This window comes from Anopheles cruzii, chromosome 3, assembly GCF_943734635.1.
Source record: "Anopheles cruzii chromosome 3, idAnoCruzAS_RS32_06, whole genome shotgun sequence".
Classification (NCBI taxonomy): Eukaryota; Metazoa; Arthropoda; class Insecta; order Diptera; family Culicidae; genus Anopheles; species Anopheles cruzii.
Window position 1 is genome coordinate 34854046 of NC_069145.1, and position 25487 is coordinate 34879532.

The window sequence follows — 25487 nt, forward strand, 5'->3', positions numbered from 1 at the left end:
GGACAGCTATCGTGGTAGTGTAGTTTAATGTAGAGTAGCTTTATCAATAAAAAAATCTTACTAAAATGGATTAGCATTTATAGTTTTTAAGTAATTCGGTTCGGTAATTCATAACGCTATAACGCAGTACCGTACGGTTACCACAATCCTTTCAAATCTGAGTATAATGTTCGTAGTATAATGGTCAAATGTTGGTTTATGATGGTCGAAGATTTGTGAGCAGCCACACACATTTTGGGTGGTAGGAACATCCAAACGCAGCATCAAGAATTCAAATCTGACGATGCCAGAACGACATAATCAAAGGTGAATTAATTCATCAACAGAGGAACAAAGCACCTGAAACTAAATGGAAACTTCAAGAAAACCATCATCATCATCATCAGTATTCCGAGTACCAAAGTTGGATCATCAATTTTGAGCAAAAACTTAAATTTGTGTATTAACTGAACTTCGCGTAACAACGGCTGTAACAAGCAACGCTTAATCTCGCGTAAAAGTTCCGAAAACGCTTTAAACTAAAAACGCTTTAAACTAAAAACGCTCAAATGGTTGCATACAACATATCGTGCAAAATTGGCGTTGTTTATTTACATTTTTTTTCTTCGCAAAATTCCCCTCCGACGAGCCCGGTTTGACAGCTGATGTCAGCTGATGAAGGGCGGAGAAAATTACAAGAAAAACTTGACTCATCACAAAAAGTAAGAAAATTCGCGGCCTGAAAAAGAAAAGGTCGCAGATTTGGTGCATTGTCGTCGAAACTAAGGAACTGCGGGCCGGTGCAATGGATAAATTGAACCCATTCGGTGCGTTGCAACGCTCCATCGAAGCGCTAAAGACGACGGAATGTAGTGCGAAAGAGAAGGTGGCCCATTTTGGAACCGTGGCCGAGAGTATCATTAGCGTTAGACCCGGTAATCCTGCTGCCACCTCCACCAGCTACTTTGGCCATCTCTGCAGCGCAATCACTGTGTTGCTTATGTTTTGCGAAGAGGCCGATTCGAGTGTCCGTATGGCGGCGGAAGAGAATTTATCGCGCATTGTACGCCACAGTGAAACGAATGGAAACATCGTGCGAGTCCAGCGAGACTTGTATCACGAAATTAAGAAGAATGGAAACGAGAAATCACTGCGGGTTGTACTATCAATTTTCGGCCACTACTGCGGCACTATTCGCCAGCGCAAAGCGCGGACCTATGCGCAAAACTTGCTGCCCTGCATCTATTCCATCTCCAAGCGACGGGAACCGGCACTGCAGGAAGGATTGTGTGCATTTACGGAAGTCTTCTGTTCCCACCTGGAAGGCTACCTTACCGATGGCGAAGTGCTGAAAATGACGGAGCTCTTCCTGGAAGATCTGGTTTCCGAGTGTCCCATCAAGCGACGGTGTGCCGCGCGGAACACACTATCGTTTGTGAAGGGTTCGCGAAACCCCGAGTTCTACGCTAATAATGCGTTCAATCGATGCATCGAACAGTTGCTAAAGTGCGGTCAACCACTGCACCTCCAACCAAATACCATCCTCGGAGTGATGGGATGCTTCCGGGGCATCTTACCGATCGTTTTGAGCAGCTGCCGAGTAGAGAAAGCGATCGAAACGTTCGATTTGTGCTTACATTTCCTCCGCGAAGGGAACCACACCATCATTAACGCGACGCTGGAAGTGCTCCTCATCATTCTGGCCAATGTGCAACCGGCCGTGCGCAGAGTGTTGCGGTCGGAACAATTCGATCATCGGAAGATGCTGCTGAAACGTAAAACGTTGAAAAATTCCATCTTTAAGATCAACGTCAGCGAAAGCCTAATTTCGTCGCGAAAATCTAGCACCGATGCTCGATCGGAACACCTACTACGGCCCAACTCTCTGCCGCTCACGTCAACACCGACAAAATTCCCACCACTCATCGACGATCGGTCGCTAGCTTCCGCATCAGACATCGAGCTAGATTCACTGAAAAGCATGGATCTTGATGCAGAATGTCGCGCGGCCCCTGCTTTGCAATTAGATCATTCCAATATTCATGCCGAAGACGGCGTCTCTCCTGCAGCAGTCGCAGCGGATTCGCTTTCCCTTAAAAGTCAAAAGTCAACCGATTCTATAGGATCTTTCTTCAACACCCTTCTCACCAGTTCGAATGCGGCCGAATCTGTGACAAAGTTCTTTCGCAAATCACTCGACAAACCACTAGCGGACGGGGATGGGGAGGAAGATCGGCTGTCGGTAGACTCTATGGCCAGTAGCCATATGTCGTCAAACACAGAAACCATACGCGCCGAGCTGGATGTTACGCTGGAAATCGATCTCGACACCGAGCCGCCCACAGTGGCCACAGTAGTTCCAGATCCATCGCCGACACATCTGCACGGAACGCTCGGTGCTTCTTTACATGTCTCAGTCATTGAAAATGAAGAAAGCACAGAAGGCAGCAAGAAGGAACTGTTTATCGGTGCAATCTACGATCAAAACCTGCTGGAGTTCACCGTGCGGTTAATTTCATCGCGGTTTCTCCTTATCGGTACCAGCCATCAACTGATACCCGACTCAATCGTACGCGTTTCGGTGAAGAGTCTTTCGCTGCAAGTTATCGCCGCATGCGTGCTCCTAAAGCCGGAGCTTCTGTGTGTTCCGCTCGAGAAAGATGCATTGCGAGAAGAGTTTTCCGTAGTGGAAATACTGAATCTGGAAGATGCTATGAACGAACTGTCTGAGGAGGCCACAGTAAGCGACGAAAAGCTCGAGAGTCATCCTGCAACTGTCACACCGAACCCGGAGTCTGAAATGTTGGAAATGAAGGAAGATCACTTTGGTGAATGTACCAGTACGACGTATTTCGAGTACTTCTCCCCAATGTCGCTCAGCCTGGATCAAGGTCTGAAGTCGAAGCTAAAGTCCATCGAAGCCAACTTTGAATCTGCTGGTAAAATTGAGAAGTTGAGCCGCGATCTTGATGCCATACTCTCCCAGTCGGAGCCCGGCCCAGGAGCGTGCCCGGCGCGCAGCCGAGAACTGTTGGTGGTACCGAAAATAATAACTACGATCAAATCCGAAGGCCGATCCGTTCGGAGTGGTACCGTAGAAGCAGATAAAGTACTGACCGCAGTCAGCGTATCAGATCGCAAAGAACTCGAAGATGAGCAGCTACAATTGCTGGCCGATGTGCTACTGTTTTATAACAGCCCGGATCCAACTCTCCGCGCGAATGTTCTTTCGATTGTTGGTAATTATCTTCGCGCCGCAATCGATGGCTCTGGAAGTTATGAAGAGTTTGTTCGCGCCTTCGTACCACTGACGTTACAAACGTTCCTGGCCATTTCCAACCTACTGCAAGTAGTTCTGATAGTAGGTATGACGTGTAACACGTGAATCAGTTGCTATAGAATGGCTTGGTTTATTTCCAGGGTCTTTCGGATGAAATGCACACAGTTGTCAATCAAGCGCTTGCTGCGGTGGAACTATTTCTCAACGTTTACATGCAAAGTCAACTGACTTGTGATGGAGCAGGCGTCGCAAGTGACAAACCTGCATCGACCACAGCAAGCATACGGCGCTCGTCTCGCGATGGAAACATTTTCCTCGATGATACCCTAACGATTCATTCACCAAAGATCAATAACGTAGACACTATCATTAATAGACTAATGCTGTTGTCTAACAGCAAGTACTGGCTTGTGCAATGCAAGTTATACGACGTGACCGTTCAGTTAGATTTCGATTGCGCCCAAGGGCTCGGTCTGCCTGGCATTCATGCACGCGACCGATTCCTCGTCCAATTGCTCATCGGCCTTGGGGATGGTGATCATCGAGTGCGAAACCACGCTGCAGAACGGTTGCTCCAACTGTTGGAGTGTACCACATGGAAAGATGTTGATCGAGGAACCTCATCTTTGCCACAAACATCGGTGGAAGATTTTGTAAACGAGTACATACTGAGCAGCTTCGCTGCACCGTTTGATCGGCGACAGTACTCACGATGGGGTGGTTCCGGGGGACAGCATTCCTTCGTGAATCGTGTTTTGTACAAACTGAGCAATTTATTACTGAAAATCAGTGACAAAAATTTGCAGGTACCGTATGCCCGCAAACCACCGCTCCTAATGCTGACCAAACTTCATGTGCTTTCGGATCGTTTTTTGCTTTCAGTCTGGCATCATACACTTCTTGCTCCTGTTCACCTCGAAGCACGATCCGTTCGATTACGTAGAACAATGGAATGAGTACAATTTGTTGAGTGTGCTGCTCAGTACGCTGCTGGAAATGATCGGAACCGCGTTCGATATGACGACCCACACCAATCTGTTGCAAGTTTGCTCCCACATAATGCTTGGTAACTATTGACCGGTCATTTTCTACTGTTTTACCTTTTCTAACGCATATTCTGCTCTACACAGTAACATATTCGTCGCGTGCGACTATCACAGCTGCAGATAGTGATATGATTAATAAGTTCATCATTCATCTGCTGAAGCTGCTCAACATATACCATCATCTGTTTTTGAATATGGCTCCGATCGTGATCAACCGCGCACAGAAGAGCGATCTTTTCATGAACTCCAAAGAGCTCCAACAAATCAACTGTTTCGGGTATTTCGGAGGTGATCACGCGTACATGAAACTATACCAACAAGTGCGCAGCTCGTTGGAAAGTTATCGGATATCGATTAATATTGAGGCGGGCCAGAAGTTATTCAGCTGCCTGCAAGGTTCCATACGCGCTTTGTGGACATTGCTGGAGATGAAATCGCTATCCACCATGGCGAACGGTATGAAGTTCGTGGAAGAGGCTTTACGATACCTACAGTCATTTCTGACCTACGAACCTGAATATTGTATTGTCTGCACCCGGTTTCTGCTAAAATTCATCTTTCACACGAACCACGTAAACCGCACCGCGGACATATCGTTCTTCAAGGAGATATCAATTTTGCAAGAACCATCGGAGGCGGCTTCCCGGGAATTCTACGCACGGTATTACGATTTTTGTAAAGCCAAGTCGAAATCGGCCACCCCGGAAACCGGCGCTTACGTGAAGCTGTTCGAACCACTCGTCATCGCGTGTCTAAAGATGTTCACCAAGGTTCGGTCGCCAATACAGGCGGACATTCTGGAAATGTTATGCCAGTTGCTGGATTTTAACATCATCTACCACCAGCTGGACACTAGCAACGTGTTCGTGGAATCGATACTGAAGCACATAGAGCACATCGAACGCGGCACCGTGGATGATGCGGATCGCTTGATGCCCCGGGTAGTGCGGTTCCTTTTTCAGCTGAGTGCCTTATCGCACGAAAAACCGCTCGTCACCGTACCGAAGATCATCAATATTTGTGACAACCTTCTGGCAAACCATCTGATCCGCCGAACAGCAATCGCCTCCGTACAGGCACTGGCTCTGGAGGTGTTTTTGCTGCGCTGTAAGTCAAAGGAAGCCAACGTTGCGAAAGAATTCGAGCTCAACGAATGCCGGACGCAGAAGGAGGTAGTACTGAACATGCTCATAAAGTTCCCGGAAGAGCTGGATGTGTATCGCATTCTGCCGATAATGATATACAGCGAAAGATTGCAAGGAATCGAGGATGGAGAATCAGATGAAAACTGTGAGCCCGATATCTTGGCCGCCCTGCTGCAGATACTAAGCGATCGGAAGCTTGTGGTGCACAATGCTCGCACTTACGCCAACATTAAGCTTCTTATGGAATGCTTTAGTAGGAGATTACTTCTGAAAAGCACCACAATGCTGCGGTTCTTGGAGATACTTTACGCCGCGGTGTCCGATGATTCGTTGGCAGCGATACAAAAACTAATCTACGCAGAGCTAATCGTACGCCAAGTATTTCTTCGCACCGAGGAGTGTAACCTGCTCAACCACGTGGCGCTCCATTTTCGCAAAGTCGCTGATGGTAGCAGTAACGAGCAGTGCGATGAGAATGGTGAAATGATGGCGAAAAATTTCACAGATGTCCTTGTTCAATACTTACGCGAAGGTTTCGTTGGCCTGCAAGACACACAGCTAGCAAAACATTCAACCGTGGAGCAAGTCCAGCACGTAAATGAGGCGCTCCAGCGTTACGTCGAGGCGTTGAGCGATATGCAAAGATTTGAAACTATCAGGCGCCTTCTCGTGGAACAGATACCTCTGGAGCTGATCTGTTGGCGTAAACTTCCCTTGCCGATCGCTAAATCATTGGTAGCGATGCTGATAAACTATGGGTACGACACAGAAGTGTTGCTCTCGCTGCTTCGAAGTGCCACATACAGCGCTCGTAATGATAGATTGGTGGCAGTGTTGGTCGAGGTATTGCTAGAAAGAAAGCCCAATGAGTCGAAATGGAGTCGAAATGAGGTTCTATCGCTTATCACAAGCGAATCGCGCCTGCTTCTGCACCAATTCCATCCGTTTCTGCTGTGCCACGTTGCGGATGGCGAATTTTCCACGGAAATTGTGAAGGCTGTGTTGGCGAGCACCGACAGAAAGATCGGCGGTGGACACTTTGCACTGCTAGAAAAGTCACATCTGAACACATTTCCGCTTATGTGCAATTGGTTGGCGGACCTTCTTGGCGCTGTGAACATTGTGACATCGCGTAAGGCGGCCCTTATTCTCGACTGCAAACTAGATGCATTGCTGCAGCTCGATGGTGCAACTAGCGACAAGGTGCATAATATTCTTCCCGAGACCAACTACTGCTATCTGTTGTCTCGCTTTTCGCACGATAGACGCCGCAAGTTTCCGAAGTTGTTCAAATATCTGCTGGAACTCAGACGTTATTTCCCCAGTGTCGAGATGGATGGTTTATCCGTGAATCCTGCTGTGCCCGAAATCGACATCAAGGCACTAAGCAACGAAACGATCGACGAGGCGTGGTATCTGCGACAGCTGGCTTATCACTGTACGGAACAGTCGTACACGAAACCGCGCCATATTGCCAAACTTATACAAGAAATCAAATCGGAAAGTAAACTCATCAATTTGCTCTCCAGCGGGATGCTAAATGATCGGCTGTTGCGTGACGTAGTTTCGATCGCGTTTGAGAGCATGTTTCACACATTTTGCATCGACTGCGTGCAGCACAATCCGCATTTAAACTACCTGAAAATGCATCCAATGCTCAAAGTGACGCTGATCGTGTTGATGCGTAAAATGCACGAAGTTGGCAGCCCGAACGACAAGGACACTACCGTTCAGCGGGAACACTGTGCGGAGACGGTCATCTGTTTTCTGGAGTACCTCAAGCGGCTCGAGCATCTCTGTCTGTTCTATATCGATGGCAAATTCATCGATCGTTTCATCAAAGAGCATCTGCTGAAGTCAAACTTTTTCGAAACTCTTCTCACTTTCGCAAGCGTATGTGCCCGTTCGCTACTGCAGGAGCCCAGAACGAACGTAACTCGCATCGAGCTGCACCTGCACTGTGTAAGCGCAATTCTACAGCAGCGTTATCTGTGGAACGAGCTCAATCAAAACGATCGCTATCAGGACGATGTGGTACTGTACATGGACATGATCTACACACTGATCGATCAGTCAATCCAGGACGGTCAGTTTGAGCAGCGAAACCAACGACCAGAAGTCTTCAGACCTTTCGTGGAACGATCGGAACACACAGTTGGTGTCTATTTTAAGGCCATTTTTGTAGCAGAACTGATCACCGAACGCAGCACAATGGCAAACCAGCTTTCTATTGGTAGAGAAATGTTTGATCTGATTGAGTCGATTGGCATTGCCCTGCTTAAATTGGATCGGTTCTATCCCTATGCCCTGACCCCTCCGGAGCTCTATTCTTACTATGAATCGCTAGAGGCGCTGGAAAACGGAGACCCAAAACTGCCAACGGTTCCGGTGGAACAGCTGTACGATGTCGAGCTGTTGGAAATGTTTTTAAAAAGGTAGTGTAGATTTAAATTTGATCACAGATAAATGGCTATCCTACAACGGTGGTTGCTACACTTTACAGGGTGAATGTGTTTGGCTACTCGTCACGGCAACAATTTGAGGAACTCCTCATGTGCTTGATGGTGCTTATGAACCGTACCGAGGATGCATTACTGGTTAGCTTGCAGGAGCAGCGTGAGATCAAGAATATGTGCCTACACGCGGTGGTGACACTGTTGATATCCTGCTACCGGTATCCATGCATTGGGTTCAGTGATGGCAAGTTTCACCATTCCACGCGAAATCCGCCAATTAATTGTGATAAAATAGGGTAAACAAAAGAACCAAGAGCGCAAGTACTCATCATAAAAACGTCTGACATTAACGTTTCGTTTTGATTTTTTTAGGTTAAAAAAACTGCACCACATACAGCTTCTGATTCCGCTGAGTAATGTTTTCTACCAGTCTAATATGGAGCGTCGTTTGATGACTACAATTACTGACGATATTCACGCAACCGGTGACAGTAGTGTCGGTACGGTGCGCTTCGATCGCAATCAGCTGGCACTGACGTATTTCTGGGAGATCATGGAACGGACGATCGACAATGGCAGTGGTAGTGCGCTGGCCGAATCTCGTACGGTTCGCAACAGGAAGTATTTTGTCGAGAAGATAAACATCGACGTTACCAGCTCCATGCAGCTGATCTATGGGGTGCTGGAGCAGATGATTGAAGACGAGCCATCGCTGGTATTACCGCACCTGGTGTCCTTTTGTGAGATTGTCGACAACCGGGAGCAAATTCGATGGTTAAACACATTCCTGCTGAAGCTACAAGAGCGCATTCCGATGGAAGATTCCATCTCGCACCAGGTGAGCACGGCAAACTCATCATCAATCGCCTCGCAATAACAATCGTTCTTTCTCTGTTTCCGAAATAATTAGCACATCATCTACTTGCTATGTCGCTTAACTTCGTTGCTAGTGCCTTCCATGGCCGAGCTAACGCACCTGTGCACGATCATTCCCACGTACCTGAAGAGCACGCAGCTCTCTGTTCGCAATGCTACACTGCAAGGATTGTTCTGCCTGTTGGAGTGCCTGGTGCAAACGAACTGCTCAATCGGTTCCCTCAACGACGAATTGCAACTGGTGCGGGGCATCACCGTCAACTACATCGTTAAGCATGGCATTATCGAGGAAAGCACGGGGGCTTTAAGTGATCTGCACACCAAGCTGGTGTGGACACTAAACTTCTACCTTATTGAACACACGTCCCGCTTTGTTGCGGACTGCAGTTTGCTATCGAACAGCATTATTTCGGCCAACAACATTCTGAAGCGAACCGCCAACTTGGAGATCTATCTGTGCATTTTAAACGTAAGTTGAAGCAGTTGATGGAAAAGTAGCTGGTATCCTGAACTCTCTCTCTATTGTTTTTCTTCAACAGGGCTTAGAACGATTGGTAATCAAAGGTCAAGTAGTGCGCACGCTGCATGAAAAAATCGAAAAACTGGCCATCGAGCTGGTTAAGATAGATAACGAAATGTTTTCGCTCTCGGCTTTGAAACTGCTCGTTACCTGCATCTACAGCAGCTGCAACGAGCAGCTCGAAAGCACGGAACGCTGCAACGGCATCGTGCAGGACGAGCCGGATATTATTGTGCAGCAGATCGAGAAGATTGAAATTTTGTTCGCAAAGATTCGTACCACCACCCCTCAGGGTGCTAAGGTGTTTGGCAACGTGCTGTGCCAGCTGATACGTGACCTGCTGCCGCCGAACGAGATCCTTACGAAGGTGTTTAAAGAACTGATGCTGAATCAGCCCAACCCGGATATTATTGCTAACGTAACGCACCAGCTGTTCCGCTCGTCGATCGATGCGTCGTATCTGCCGCTTCTGCAGGAATGGTTGCTATGCTCGCTGCCGAACTTTTTGGCCTTCCCGCAGGTCAACAAATCCGTGTGGTGTTTGACTGTTATATTTCTTTCTGCCTCGCTGAATAAGTATCTCATCAAACTGCTGCCGGAAGTGCTCTCGTTGCCATCGTACCAGCAACTGCACGAGAGAGAAATAAACAATTTTATTCTTTCGGCGAAGGACTTCTACTGTCGCCTGGATCCGGGAAGCAGTCAGAGAAAAAAGTTCAAAGAAATATTCCAAAAGCACGAGTCCTTCATTTTCCAATGTCTCGTACAGTGTTTGTAACCAGCTGCCCATACTACGCTGTAGGCCGAATCACTGCAAATCATGACGAGCTCTGTGCTGCGTAACGTTCGTATTACTGTTGTTCGTTATTTTTGTTGTTTTGCTTGTAATCCAAACAATATACCACTTAAGAAATAAAATTATGTTCCACATCAATGTTTCATGATTTTGTTTGAAGTGCCGTAATAAGAAATTGTGAAACTCGATAGAAGTTACGTAACACGTTATGTACGAATAATCCCACCCGATGTCACCGATGAGCTCAGATTTGATTGTTTAAAGAAAGGTGGTTCCGCACATTGATTAATTTATCGTTTTCTTACATTTTACTGTTTAGGTGCTTAGATTTTGACTTTTCAAGGTTGTGCAGGTTTGTAAACAGTCCTAATTGCACAACCTCGCTTTAATATTGATTATAATATTGATTTAATTCTTCGAGCCTTATTTTGACATTCTAGTAAAAATATTATTTGCGCTACAAAGTTTGCACATGAAACATAATAAGCTATGCCGATCATGTGTCATTCATTCTTATCTAATCTAGCATTAACTTACAGGTTCTTATCTCGGTAATGAGTCGTCAGTTATTCAAACCCCTATAGCTCATGTTTAGCACTCGTTAACTTCCACTTAAATAATAGAGAAACAGGTCAATTAGATGTCAACAGGTAGCAGCTCCCCACTTAACGGTGCATTTAGATGTATGCCCAATCAAATAAATTGTAAAAAACATTTCATTGCAAAACTTGCAACTATTTACTACACAACAAGATTCCTTAATTTCTTTCCATGTGACACTTAGTTTACTACTTTCATTTGTTTCATTTCTTATTTCAAGTATTTAATGAGCACAATTTGCTTTTAATTTAATTGCTTTCATCAAACGAAATCAACATCTCCCATACGCCAAGCTGAAGTGTGTATTCTTCCGCAACACTTAACTGGCTAGAATCGGTTTTTTAAGATTTTTTTCTGTGGTCCCAGCGTAAGTAATTCGTTGGACAGTGTTTTTTATTGTACGATAAAGAGAGCGAACGACGATGTCTGGCGGTTGGCGATAAGGGTTAATGCAATTACTCACTTCATTGAACTTTTCCTGCGCCCAAGGGTTCCGAAAAGGGCGAACCGCTGGTTGGGATTTACTCGACGGCATTATAGAACCGTCTGTACGATGTCGGCTCGCTACTGGCAAGTGGTAGCTCCGTTTGCTTAATCGTACCAAAACCTGGCGACTGGGAGTTCCGCAGCCCAGAGTACACCAGCAGCGGAACGTAGAGCAGATTCAGCACGCCGAGGGCCCGTAGCAGCAGAGAAAACCCAATCACCGGAACCAACTCTCCGCCGATGATGGGAGCCAGCGAGTAAGCCGCGCTGACTGCAATCTGTTGGATGGCGTAGACGGTGCCGTACGCATGTCTACCGGTGCTCTCGTCCGGGCTAAGCTCCGGATCGTAGCTAGCCCGGGCGGCCAACTGATTGTCGACAAGCGTGGCCAGCAGTGGAACCAGAGCCGCGTCCACCACGCCGATGCCCAGTCCCAGTCCCAAGTGGGGCAGCATGAGACCAACAACGTTGCTAGCGGACGGCAAAAGCAGACACGATACGCCCACGAGCACCAGGGCTCCGATCGATACCCGAATCTGGCCAAAGCGGTAGGCCACGGTGCCGAAAAAGTTCGTTCCCACCCAGTAGCCAATCGAGTCGGGAATGAAGACGGTGCCCAGTTGCCACTTTTTCGGATGCAGATGGGTAATCATCCAGATTGGTAGGCAGGGCTCTAGGATAGCCATCGCCGAGGTCGAGATCCAGATAGCACCGACGACCACCAGCACCAGTCTATGGGTGAGCAGCGGCCACCAGGTAAGCCGCCCGTTGTCATCCGTTGCCGTCGTTGACGAGTCCCTCGGTAGCGAACGAAGCTGGATCGTGGCCAGCTGAAAGTCCAGCTGAAAGTACTGCAACACCAAATTCCCGGCGCACAGTAGCGCCAGCACGTGGAATGGAGCCGCCTTGCCCGCCACTTCGTAGGCGATGCCACCGAATGGGTAACCGACCAACACCCCGACGGCCATGGCTCCCAGGATAGTGCCCATCACTCGAGACCGCCGGTCCGGCTCCGTGTACAGTTGGGCCACCAGGCTCATACCGCACACTCCGATGCAGGCCGATCCTACGCCGTGGATGGCACGAGCAACAAACAGCGATCCGTACGAGGTGCCGAAACCGAAAATCAGCGACGCCACCAACAAGTTGAGGCTGCCGAACATGATCGGCACACAGAAACCGAAGCGGCCGGTGCCACTGCCCACGATCGGGTTGGCCACTAGCTGCACCAGCGCCTTCACCCCGAGCAAGATTCCGATGGAACCGCCCTCCTCCTCGATCGCCGGGGTACTAGCGCTGGCTTTGGGTTGAACAGGTTGAACAATCGAACTGCTGCCAGCGCCGATCAGCCCCGGAACGTAGTGAAGGCTAAAGTTTTTGTAGATTACACTTTCCGGCACGCTGGCATCGATGTGGACAAGGTAATCCGGCAGTATTGGCACTGGTTTGAGAGATGCACAATAGAAAAAATATTGTTTTTTTATTCTGAAGTTAATTTTTCACAAAAACAACCCTTATTTTACTATTTGTTTTAGTATCTGCTTACTAATCTTTCTTTTTTTTTTCCTTTGATGCCCAACTTACCAATAACTGTTAGCAGCATATTGTCCAGAAAGAGCGAAATGTAAACTACAAGAGCCACTACGGCACGGCTCCGATGTCTATTTGTATCATCGAATGATACCATATTGTGTGATTTCCGTACGTTAACAGCCGAGGAAACCAGATGAGCTTTTTCTCTTGTGCACTGCGTCTGCTTTACCCCTATTTCACGCACGGTTCCTTTTGTTGTTTTAATCCTTATTCGGTCAGACGATGCTCGGTGTGTGACTCTTGACGGCGTTCAAAATTTCGTCCTTGCAACAACAACGTCCAGCGCACAGCGCGAGCATCAACAAGTGTTTGACCCACAAAATGCCGAAACGAAACCGGAAAAGGCCACCAGTGAGTGAGCCGCACTCACTGGTACTCAGCTGCTATTAGACGCGAGCAGAAAACCGCCATTCACTCCGTTCGTTCGGCCACTGAGCGAGTGTCGGAAAATCGTACGACGGCCCATCGGTAACGATGGCAACGGCCATTTACACTCACCGAGCACTTCGGGTGGGTTTCGCTTTACTCTTTCGAGTTCGTTATCAACGATGAGTGCAACGTAATTTTCCTGATTTTCGTTTGACAACGTCACCGTCACATGAATTTTCCGCGACCATATGGCGAGCTTCAACATTATGGCATTCCATCTTTCGGCAACGAAACCGTCTACCGAAGATCTTTGATGGCAAAAACGCTACAAACAACAAATTATCGTGAGCCTTATATGCAATATCTTAGGGGTTGGACATCGACAGCGCAGTGGACCCAGAACCGGTTTTATAGGTATTTTCAACTAAATGATGCATTTGCGACTCACATTCCAGCAAATTATTGAGTTAGGAGCCATGTAGTAATGCTGCACAAAAAAATAGAAAATAGCAAGGGAAAGTGAAAGGTTCCCAATGGTTAGGAAAACAATCCGCAGTGTTTGTGGCCTGGTTGAAAATCTCAAAACAAGCAGACAATGGTGCTTTATGGATACAAACTCCCAAATTTACTACAGTATCGTTTACTAAGTTAGCTAAACAATATATTCGCCAGCCTCATACACTCGAATGCGTTTTATTTTGAGTGTTAATACTGAACTGCGAATTACCTTTTCATAAAGAACTAGCTGTTCTCGGCGTGCGTCGCCACTGCTGCCCTAGTGTTTTTGCGGCTTCAGAAACCCGATTTTTTTTTCAGAAACCCGAAATTTTATTTGAAGAGCACGATTGTGGCGATAGCACTGACAATGAATAGAACAATGAATTAGATAATATGCTAATTCCAAAAGTTTCTTTTCTCAATCGTGCAATAATTAAAATCACTTAAGCAGTAATTTGCCAACAAACTTTATTGTTAAAAACTTGAAAGGTCTCGAAATTAAGGAATGAAGATCGTAAAGTACTGCCAGTTGCTTTGAACAAAGCCAAATATATCAATTAATCCTAATCTACTATAAACACTTGATTAAGTATTATGCAGGGGCATTCTTCAAATAGTTCCAGCGAATGTTCGCCGCATCTGGATTAAAAACACCACAGATAGACAGAAGTTACAACAGTTTGCAGTGTGATTTGAGGTGACAAACAATTAGCCAGCGGTTTAGTTTTGCTAGGTTTACATACTACGTTTGTGTATCGTTGATCTAACAATTTCCTATTCCTAAGAAACTACTTCTATGGCTCAAACAACGAAAACGGGTGTTATTAAACGGTGATCTGCTCTTTTACAAACATTCTACCTAACATACGGCCAGATGACGGTTCGTTGCCGAACCCGTTGTCTTGCCCTGTGCCATTTCTGGCGTACATACCGGTGGTTACAGATCTCGTAGACAAACACCAAAATGGCCACGACATTCATAGTCACATACGCTGAGAAGACAATGCGCATGTTGCCAAGGGTCACCTTTCTGGTCTCTGTCTCAAAACGAAGAGTTTTGTTGCGGTTGCGGGCAATGTGCAGCAGCATCCCTTTGATCCGGATGAGCGCCAGCTGATGGTTGACGATCCCATTCTCCAGACAGCCCATCGTCAAGCCCGTGATGGACGGGAGCAGGGGAGAGTTTTTCGGTATGGCCATCGCCGTCATATACTCGATCAAATGCTGCGGCACAATGTGCAACTTGCTCTGCTTGCGCTCCGTGTTGAAGTAGCGCGACTTGACGACCTCCGTGAAGTACTCGATGATCAACGACGCCGAAGTCCGGTTGTCCGCCACCGCCGGAAGTAGGCTTTGCGACGACGGGGTGGTCTGCACGTTGAGCCGGGCCGCCAACTTTCCTCGCACATCCTTCGTGCTCCAGTTCTTGCTCCAGATCGCGTTGCCGAATGACAGGATCGCTTGCAGCTCCAGGTCAGATTCGAGCAGCTCCTCCAGCGTGTTAATATTGTGCAGCTTCTCGTCGTCCATGTTCAGGCGAATGATCGTCACACCCTGCCAGGCCGAGTAGGCCACGATGCTGTAGAACATCAGTCCCATCAGCACCAGGCGGGGCCGGAGACCGCGCGGCATGCTCACGGTCGTCGCCAGCGCGATGGCCAGCGTGCGAAACACTTGCTCCGCGTACGCCGCCACCGACAGCCGGGTGCGCATTACCACCAACAGCAGGAACGGCAGCGCCAGCGATATCGCAAAGTCGAAGATGAACATTTGGATCGAGAACGTGTGGAAAAAGACCACTTTGAAGCGGTTGGCGTAGTAGTTGTTCGGCACAACAAACACCAGCCGCAGAGGGCAAAGGAAATGGACGTAGTGCAGGTTCCGCATCGGGTACTCGATGGTCGACCGGGAGTTGGCCGCCAGATCGATGGTGTTATGCTCGAGCATTTCCAGTGTGCCGCCGAGACTGCCGTTCGATGTGACGAACCCAACCGACTCCTGGTAGCTCAGCTCGACGAACTGAACGGAAAAGTTCAACCGTTCTCGCATTATTTCAACCATCTCACCATCGAGGTATTCGTACCTGAAAATGCATGTTAAAATACATTCCCGGAACGGACAGATGGTAACCAAATTTAACCGACAGCTAATAGTACCCAGCCCAGTTTGATATTTGATTCTAGTTGTGCTCCTTCAATCATTTTGTACATGTTCGGCTTAACGCACTACGGGGAATTTGTATGGTATAGGCGGACATGTTGTGTTTTAGAAAGAAACTACGGACTTCAGCTTCAACGCTTTTGTTTTCTTTGCATGTGTTTTGATTAAATTCAACATTTTATGTGTAATACCTTAAATTTGCCATTTGTGGATATTTTGGGTATTTTTGGGCTCGAAGTTATGCAATCTGCTCTACAATTTGCGCTGATAACAATCATAGGTATGACTTTTTAATAGACCATTTTCTTCAAATATTGAATTTCTGATAATAATCTAATCATAATCAGCAAAGAGTACATTCGTTTGTTCAAATACACAAGATAGACATTATACCGAGTTTACCCAAATAATAGAAAAGGCATAAAATGCATAAAGGAAATATGTCTTGTTTGGCCATTTCATAGACAACCAGGCGCCTCCTTATGCATTAGGAAGGGTTTTCTTAAAACAAGCTTAGCGAAGACGGATTGAAAAGGATGCAAAACTTAGTGGAAATAATATAGAACTACCCAAATTTTTATTGTAATCCCTATTTTAGTTGCGTCCGGCCCCGTCATAATTTTGCTGAATTACCAAAGTTGTATTATTTAAGTTGTAAGTATTTTTTCGTAGTGTTGTATACGAGTTCACGATAAAAATGTACAATCAATGCCAAACGTGAATATTTAATTTTTTCATATCAAATAAGCATCTATTACCTTTCTAGTGATGTATTATATAGGTACATGACCGTTACAGAACTGTACTAACGATCGCGTCAAAGTTAGAGCGGATAAAAGTTTGTTTTAAAAAGCAATTTTCGACTTTAACTTATCTATTTCAGGAAACTATAACTAAAATCCTAATTGTTTTAGTTGGCTTATGACCGTTTCTCCCGCATAGTGCAACGGCTTTGCACCGAAAACTTACCGCCGGATGGTTCCGTTGCCATAACGGACCGCTTTCGACATCAGGTCGACATCGGTGATGGCGATCCGCAGCGGGTACAGATGAAGGTTCCGGATGCGCTCACGGGTGAAGCTGTCGACATCGCGATTAAACTCAGCCACTTCGGCAATGGTGCTCAGCCGGTGGCAAAACATGTTGCGCTCATCCAGCACCGACGGTTCGGTTAGGTAAGGGTTGAACAGGCACACCATGATCGTGTCCGGATCGACCCGGCTCAGGATGAGTACGTTCAGTAGCCGGTACTTGAACCATGCGACGTGAAATATCTTCTGCATGTCGTACTTGGCGATTTTCCGTATCAGCAGGATCACTTTGGTCATCGGATTCCGGAAAGCGATGGCCGGCAGCAGATGGTCCACCGTGGCGGACAGGTTGGCCTCACAGTGGAACGCTTCCCAGAAAGAGTACGGATTGTTGTTCAACCCGTACGTACGATCGGCACGATCACTTTCCACCAGCTTTAGGTAACTGAAATCAACCACCGACGAGTAGAAGGTCCATGAACCGTTTGTCATTCTTTCGGTGAGCCACCAGACTTACGTATCAACCGTGTAGAGCTTGTACGAAGACAGCACCAGGGTGTTGTACTCGCATTTCATCGCCTCCATCAGGACATTGTCCGGCATCTCGCTGCCAATAATGGTGGTAATTAGCTGGTGGCCTTTCAGGTAGCCCGTGACCAGCTGCTCGTAGATCAGAAACGAAGCCGTGTTGCAGCGCACCGTCGCCGTAGTTACCGCAATTTCGGCGACGGCAACATTCACCAACAGCAAAAGGACTATCGCGAGCTGCATCACCAAAGCCCGTACCTGACCGTACTGGAATAGCCGCACCGTGGGGCAACGCAATGAACCCAGCAGGGCTAGAACGCCACACTGCCTCCAATAATTGATTGTGCGATGCTTATCGGTGACAAAATGGATTCAATCGCATGACACGCACATGTGTGTGCATAATTCATTCGGCAACCGCAAACACCTCCGGGGCGCTAATGTGTCTGTGAGCGGCCAAAGGGGCTAATTATCCTGACAGTAATATCGTTGCAAAGCTTAAATGGCTCCGGTTTACAGGACATAAATGGGGTGATCCATTAATTTGCGGTGCATGACAGCACGGCATAGAAAGCGGTCATTGTGAAGGTGCATTCCTTGAGTGACATCAAAATTGAAACGTACCAGGCGCCTCCATTCGGCCGTCGATAGGTTCATCGATAAGAGCTATCAAAACATTTCACCTTTGGACGAACCAACCTTTTCTTTCGACCCGTTAAATTGTGCACACAAACCAAACACTCGGCCAGGTTATTGTTTTTAATCATAATGCAGTATATATGTATATATTTTTATATAATAATCTTCACATTTTCTATAAAATATAACAGAAAAAAAATCTCTAAACAATGTACTGTTTCGTTCTGCGTTATTTTCTTCACTCTGTGCGATCCACCCGGTAATAGTTCCATGTTGTTTCAAGTTCGCAAGTGTCGCAACGAGCGGAGTATTTACTGTTTGTCAGCAAGTGTGTGCCCTTTTTGCAGGCCATACAAAACCGAAAGCAGATAAACGATAGTCGTCCTTCATGTTCACTCCCATCCTAGACGGATCGTTTTTTCCCTTCGACTTCACCTCCCATCGTTTCCGATTGGATCCAGAAAACTGAATGTTTAATATCACTCTGCCGTCGATGTGCTGTGGTGCTGCTGTATGTTTTGCTGGGGGTTTTTGCGCTTTGGGTTGCTGATTACTGGCTGCCGGATTACCAGCCACATATGTTTGGCAATGCACAGTTACATATCGAACATACAACATACAACACATTTACGACAAGCGCTAAATACTACCTAGCACAAGCGAGTCCTGCCGCGTACCGCGTACCATTCCCAGTTGTGCTTTGTGATTTGTGTGTGTTCCTATTCCGTTTTTCGATTATCCTTCCTGCCGGCTAACCTTGCCTCGGCCGGTGCTACACACTTTCGGAATCGTTTTGCGCGCGCGCGGCTGAGTCCTCTCACAAGTCAGGGGTCATTTTTAATGCCTTATCCCGGTAAGCTGCTAATAGTAGGGTATGGTTACAAATAGGTTTAGAATTTATTATACTTTTTTTATACAAAACACACAATAATTTATCGTTACACTTTCACCCACAACTGGGTGGGTGGATCAGCGGCACCCGCGCAACCGGACCTCGGGTCGGACCACTCACCGCAGCACAAATCCCAGCCTCCTTGCCCTGCAGCTTGCTTTTTCCGTGGGCCAGTTCTTAAGTAAAATGTAAAAAGTTTCTCACAACAAATCAGGTAATCAGGAAGGTAGTAGCTAGAGCGTGGAGTCGATTATGATGACGACGACATTGGCGGCCATTCGCCACCGCAGCTGGGTTATGCCCAATTTAGCGCAAATTTTGAGAGGCCTTGATCCCTCCTGGTAATGATTTGATCGTGTACCTTCACGTGTAGGGTAATAACTAACCAAAGGAAGAACTCGAGTGCCAGCGCTCCTTTCGCGCCGTCGGCACCGGAAGCACAGAGATCTAAAGGCCCAAACGAGTGATGTCCATAACTCATCATCCGGGTGCGCGAAAGTTAGGTAGTGTGCAAATACAAAGTGCAAAATTCAATAAATACTAACAACCCGATAAACGATACACAAAACCAATATAGTCTAGCTGATTGTGTTGTGACACACCTGTGCTAAGATACACGAACCCCCGCGCCGTCAAACCATGGGCATTCCGCACATTTTATGTCGAATGCGGAAAAAGGTTGCGCACAAAGTGTACGCGCTACACTTAGGATTGCACTGTAGCGCACACACTGAGAGAGAGTCGGAATAGAACGCCCTCTGCCTCGTAAACTGTGCGCCTGTGTGTGTATAAAGTATAGGGACGCGTGTCCTCGCGGTTTGTGGTTCAATTTCGACGATCGCCTTCTCTCTCTGTCCGTGGGTCTGTGTTTTGTTTTTACTTACAACAGCAAACAACTAGAATTGGGAACACCTGAGCTTACGATTTGTTTACTTTAAACTACGACCATTTATATAGATGCTTGATATTATTCGTTTCTGTGTCTTCGTCGCCCTTCTTGCGACCTGTCGGCGGCGGTGGCCCGAAAATCCTGTGAGGCTCTTCCAGGTGCCGGTGCCGCGAATTTTTACATCGACCGGCTTTACTATCTACCTTACCTTACGCCTACCGCGACAGCTCCAGGTGTGGGCCCGGTACTGCCACGCAGCCTGTGCTGCGTGCTACGCGAACTACGAAATAATCAACAACGATAGCTTCGGCCCGATAGTACCGTACACCGAACGGACGCGGAGTAAGTGAAATATAATAAATAAACCCTCGCCCCTAACGGGCCGATCAGAATGGAAAATAAAACGAACGATATAAACAAAGAACCGCCCCTCCCCCGCTAATTGTTACATGAACGCTAAACAACGATGGAAACAAAAAGAAAAACAACAATTCCTCTGTGTTACAAACTCTCGCTTCGATCGGAAAAACGACATAACTCCGGCGCGGACAACTTCCTCTTGTCCCACCTAACCACTATTGAAGCGACAAACAATTGAAAACGTGTTTTAAGTAAGAAGTAGCGAAAAAAAACCTTAACCTAACGCCACTACACTACACTTAGTACTATCCAATAGCGACACTACCATTTGCCACTGACGCCGGGACATCCGGTTCATTCGTTCGCCGGATTGATGAAGATGCTGGGGCGCCCTGGACCGAACGAAGCCTTTACACACATAGCCCACCTGCCAGCGGCCACCACCCGGGCCCGGCAACAACATTCATGCACACGCACGCACACAGAGAGAAAGAGAGTCCCAGACACACCGATCAATAAATAATCTTACTTGCTACCGCTTCCCTGCTTTGCTGCTAGGTGCTATCTACAGTCACGCCCCATTCCCCCCGCCCGGTTCCTGAGGTCCGGGCTACTGCGTCGTCCGCATCCGCCAGACCCGTGCCACGGCCACCTCGAGCGCGCCGCGCCCCGATTAGCTGACGTTCTTGCACAGATTCAGGCTGCCCGTCTGACTGTTGGTCGTCAGGCACTCGTCGCTCTGCTTTAAAACTATATTTGGCTCGAGAAGGGAATGTTTGATCGTTTTGCCGTTGCCCGTCGTTATCACGCCCGACGGATCGTGCCGGCTGTAGTAGTCATCCTCGTTGTTGTTGTTGTTGTTGTGTGGCGCGTTCGCATTGGCCGCGCTGAGGGAGTTGTTGTTGTCCTGATCGATCTCCATGCCCTCGTCCTCGTCGTCGTAGTGTGGCTCGGACTTTATGTTGGCCAGCAAGCCTCCGGACGCCGCCGGCTGATGGTGGTGCTGCTCATCGTCGGTGCTGGTACCTCCGTTGGTTGGCGTGCCGGGCGGGTGGTTGACGGCCGCCGCAGCCGCTGCCGCAGCAGCCGCCGCCGCCGCTACGGCCGTCGGCGAGCCGATCGGGCTTCCGCCATTGTTGAGCCGCAGGTTGAGCGCATTGGCGGCGGCCGCCGCCTGTATGACGTCCTCGATGCCCAGCTTGCGCTTCTCGGCCCGCATCTCCTGCTCGTACTGCTGCACCAGCTTGCGCTTCGAGTAGTACTTCTGGTACTTCTGCGTGTCGAGCATCTTTTTGCTCGCGTACGGCGACAGCGGCCCGTTGCCGGCCCCGTTACTGTTGCTGAGGTTACCGTTGTTGTTATTGCCGGCGGACGCGCCGCTGTTGCTGTTGTTGTTCAGGTAGTCCTCGCTCAGCACGACCGCGGCGGCCGCGTGCTTCGCTTTCATCAGCTCCTTGAAGTTGTTGCGATGATGCTGGAACTGCTGCTGCTGGTGCGCGACGGCGGCCGCAACGGCGGCCGCTTGCTGCTGCGCGGCGACTGCAGCTGCCGCTTGCTGCTGCTGCTGTTGCTGCTGCTGTTGTTGCTGTTGCTGCTGCTGCTGAGCCTGCTGATGCTGCTGCTGCTGAGCCTGCTGCTGTGCCTGGGCGTGAGCCTGCTGCTGTGCGACCTGAATCAGCTGCTGGCGTTGGTGGGCCAACTTCTGCTGTTGTTGTTGCTGCTGCTGCTGCTGTTGATGGTGATGCATTTGCTGCTGCTGCTGCTGTTGTTGCGCCTGCTGCTGTTGTTGCTGCTGCTGGTACAGCCGCTGCTGTTCCTGCAGTCGCAGCGCGTGCTGCTGCTGTTGCTGTTGGTAATCGCGCTCCTCCGAGTCGTTGGTACTCTACGCAGCATCCGCCGTCAGAGAGAGAGCGAGCGAGAGAGAGGGAGGGAGTGCAGACAAAGAAAAGAAAGTTATATCCGGACCGGAGTGAGCAACGGTCGTCCCGCTGCTGCGGCGAGTGCATTGTGTTTTCGGGGTTATAAATGGCGCCATTGGATCTGGTTCTGAACCGAAGGGCCCACCCCACCATCACTTTCGTTTTCGTAACTCAGTAAACAATGCGGGCCCAAAAGTGGCAACCCGTTCGGAAGCGGAAAGAGAAAGCGGCGATCAAACGCAAATCAAGAAGGAGAATTTTTAAAACGCACGACTTCAACGGGGCAGCAGACAACGAACGTACCTCGCCGTGTAGCCCCTTCACCTGCAGCGCTTCGGCCACCTTCAGGAAGTTGGGCAAGTCCTCATATTTCACGTTGACCTGCGGGAGAGGCAGAGAGAGCAGATCATAAGCCATCGTGGCCACTGGACACTGGGCGCCTGATGGACCTACCTGTCCGCTGTACATGAAGTCGAGCAGTCCGGCCATGTGGTGGCTGTTGACGTCGGTCATGAACAGGATCGGGTGCTGGGACGGGTGCTCGAGGAAGATCTTCTGGAAGTACGGGCTGCACACGGACAGCACCAGCTTGTGGGCCTTGAAGATCTTGCCACCGGCCGCAATCGTCACGTCGACCATCTGCCCGTCCCGCTGCAGACTGTGGAAGCCCTTGCACATGTTGCCATGGAAGCCGCGCCAGGACAGCAGGTACTGCGAGAGGGAGAGAGAGAGGGCCGAAAATCAACGATGAGTCCTTAAGCGCTCGCCACGAGCGGCAAACATTCCAGCCACCGGTTCGGTCACCGATCGGTCACCGAGGCCACCTAGATCGCTGCCCATCTTTCGAGTATTCGTATCAAAAAGTACGGCCAATAAAAAGGCCTACCCCTCACCCGTCACGACGACGTCGAACCATCGTCGTAGGGGACCAAAATAAACGCACGGCGGCCATTTCGAGCCCCGAAACTTGTTCTTCCAAAATTAACTCTCTTTCGAACCCGGAGAGCTCCAAAAAGCGAAAATACTACCTGTGTGCCAGCGTGTGTGTGTGTCGGCGATTGAATGGCACCCAAAATGGCACAGAGCTAGTAAAAGTAGCCAGCGGAGTGCTTCGGGCTCCACAAGACCCCACAGAGGCACACACACACACGCTCGCACACGCACAACCGGTTACGGCACCCAAAAATCCTGACACAAAGAACGGAGGGCGGAAAGGAGAGCGAGAGGGAGACGGAGCGACACACACCACAATGTGGGAAGGCTCCCGAAAGAAGGCAAATGTCCGAAAAAGTCTTAATTTATTTACGGCGCGCGCGGTTGCCCAATACATGCGGAGCGAGTGAGTGAGTGTTATTTTTATTTTTAGTTTCCCCCTTTCGGATCAGTCCGAGATCGGTTATGCACCCAACACACACACTTGTGTTGTGTTGTGACGTCTTCTGCTTCGCGGGTCGCCCGAGAATGCGATTACTACACAACGTTTGGACCGACCGTTGAAGTCACCGAAGCTCGTTGTAATTAGGCCAGGCCTAGAAAGGGCTGAAAAAGGCCAGAAAGAAAGACCCGATTGGATTATAGTACACCCGAGCTGTCAGTAGATTAGAGAAGCTTTAAACTCAAAATCGTTCAAATGATAACAACAACAAACAACATTCGAGCTGTCAAAGCTTCATCAAACACAAACAAGCAAGCTCGGGCTGCGATTAATGGTAACCATGGCCTGCTAGAACTAACGGATTGTTTCTGCTTCTGTTTTTAGTCGAAGGATCCACACTCTGTCAGGATCCACACAGCAAAATAGTGAGCCAGCTTTATGGTCCCAAAATTGACCCCGCACAATTGGCAATCGCTTGACGAGCGGCGACCTTTGGTCTAAGGGGCACATCTCAGCCAGTGGGGCGATGCTGTGAGGCCCCAACAGCCCAAAACAACCCCAACAACCTCGTTCGCGTCCGACGAAGTCCGCCCCAAAGCCCAAAAACGCCTTTCGCAACTTCTCCGTGCACTTGTTGCGTGATACAACAACAGCGCGTGTGGCGTCAGCTTCTACGGGACCCCACCCTAGTTCGATCGGCAGATCAACAGGTGCAGGGGCCCAGGTCCGAAGGGCTCATCCCGCCACCGTGCTCCGAACCGAGTTCCGTTTGGTCGAATTCCATCTCTCAAAACAAACCTCAAAACGGCTGCCAAAATGGCCACCACGTCGTTGCTGTTGTTGTGCTTTTTTTTGAGGTCGAAAGTGAAAGTTGTCAACCGACGGGCGGCACACCCGAGGCGAACAAATAGAACCGGAAAAGCAATAAGGCGGCGTGTGTGTGTGGGTCCCGTCTTCCTTTTCGGCTAACCCTGCCCGTTATTAGCTCGTCGTGCTCGTGGAGACCTGGCGTGGCCACTTCTTCTCCCCACCCCGGGCGAAGGTGTGAATAATTGCACCATCCATCGAAAGTGAGAGACCCGAGCAGGCCGAAGCCGGGCTTGTCATCCCCATTTCGTTGCACGGTGACACTACTGCGCAGCAGTATCGACACACGACCCCACAATGGGGCCCCCCAAAAACTGGCCCCACCACCGACAGCCCCCAAAACAGAAAAAGAAGTGGAAGACGACGCGCGCCACGCGAGTTTTCGCAATCCTCACGGCACACGGCGCACAACAACACCCGTCGTTACCTTCCGAAGGTCTTCTGAGTGTTTTTTTTTCTCGGGGCGGAAAAAAAGGAAACAACCCAAAATGGCCGAATGTTACTGAGTTGTTGAGAAAAGTTCGTCGACACCGTGACGGATTGGTGACTTCTTTTCACCGGGTCGGCATGTCTCTCGCTCTCTCTCTCTCTCTCTCTAGCTCGGTTAGAGCATAACCAACTGAACCGCATCGGAACCACCGTTTGAGGTTTCGGAGCTCTGCTCTGCTGCCTCTGCTGTTTGTTACGCGGGCGTCCTCAAACGATGGAGGCGCCTAACGATTACGCCCAGTCGAGCCGAAAAATGGATTAAATCTGCCATATGCTGCACTCGTTTTCAGAAATGTTGTGGAGGCGAAAAATGCGGACACAAAACACAACACTCGCCCGCCGCCTGTTTCCACGGCTCTCTCTCTCTTGCTCTCGGTTCGAGTTTTGATTATTTATACACCGTTTTTTTTTTTTTCTCCGACTCCGATTTCTTGTGAAGATGGCCGGAGCAGCGAGCAGCCGGAGATGTCGTAATCAAATCTCCGCGCCGCCCCAAAGTTCATTGGCCTTTCTTTCGACGGGGCCCAAGAAGGGCTCGACGAACTCCGCGAAGTGCTTCTGCAACGAACCGCTTCTTTTTTTTGGTGGCGTTGTATGAATAAAAGTTTTGGCACAACGCCACCCAACCCACGGCAGCTGACGGCGCCTGGGGGGCTAGCCGTGGCCCGGCCGGGGGGCACCGGGTACACTCAAA

General features: G+C 48.8%; 4 protein-coding genes across 4 annotated transcripts in view; 1 reads left to right on the plus strand and 3 right to left on the minus strand.

The window, feature by feature from the left end:
- Positions 1 to 784: 784 nt before the first annotated feature.
- Positions 785 to 10234, plus strand: LOC128272271 (huntingtin). Its single transcript, XM_053010046.1, has 8 exons — positions 785 to 3340; positions 3400 to 4065; positions 4142 to 4325; positions 4390 to 7885; positions 7954 to 8202; positions 8279 to 8744; positions 8817 to 9251; positions 9322 to 10234. The coding sequence occupies exons 1-8, from the start codon at positions 785 to 787 to the stop codon at positions 10078 to 10080; spliced, it is 8811 nt and encodes a 2936-aa protein (XP_052866006.1). The 3' UTR covers positions 10081 to 10234.
- A 985-nt stretch (positions 10235 to 11219) lies between these two features.
- LOC128274008 (synaptic vesicular amine transporter-like) lies at positions 11220 to 12871 on the minus strand. The gene is made up of 2 exons (XM_053012093.1): positions 12769 to 12871; positions 11220 to 12625 (listed from the first exon to the last, which is right to left on the minus strand). Exons 1-2 carry the CDS (start codon positions 12869 to 12871, stop codon positions 11220 to 11222), a joined length of 1509 nt encoding a protein of 502 aa, XP_052868053.1.
- Positions 12872 to 14236: 1365 nt separating this feature from the next.
- On the minus strand, positions 14237 to 17606 carry LOC128270302 (uncharacterized). The gene is made up of 4 exons (XM_053007703.1): positions 17353 to 17606; positions 16774 to 17280; positions 14586 to 15727; positions 14237 to 14283 (listed from the first exon to the last, which is right to left on the minus strand). The coding sequence occupies exons 1-4, from the start codon at positions 17604 to 17606 to the stop codon at positions 14237 to 14239; spliced, it is 1950 nt and encodes a 649-aa protein (XP_052863663.1).
- Positions 17607 to 20816: 3210 nt separating this feature from the next.
- Positions 20817 to 25487, minus strand: part of LOC128273579 (uncharacterized protein DDB_G0283357-like) — a 36754-nt gene continuing 32083 nt past the window's right edge. Inside the window, exons 5-7 of the mRNA XM_053011575.1 lie at positions 22516 to 22773; positions 22366 to 22443; positions 20817 to 22025 (exon numbers count right to left, since the gene is read on the minus strand). Of these exons, the coding sequence (XP_052867535.1) occupies positions 20817 to 22025; positions 22366 to 22443; positions 22516 to 22773 (1545 nt within the window). The remainder of the gene's footprint in view (positions 22026 to 22365; positions 22444 to 22515; positions 22774 to 25487) is intronic.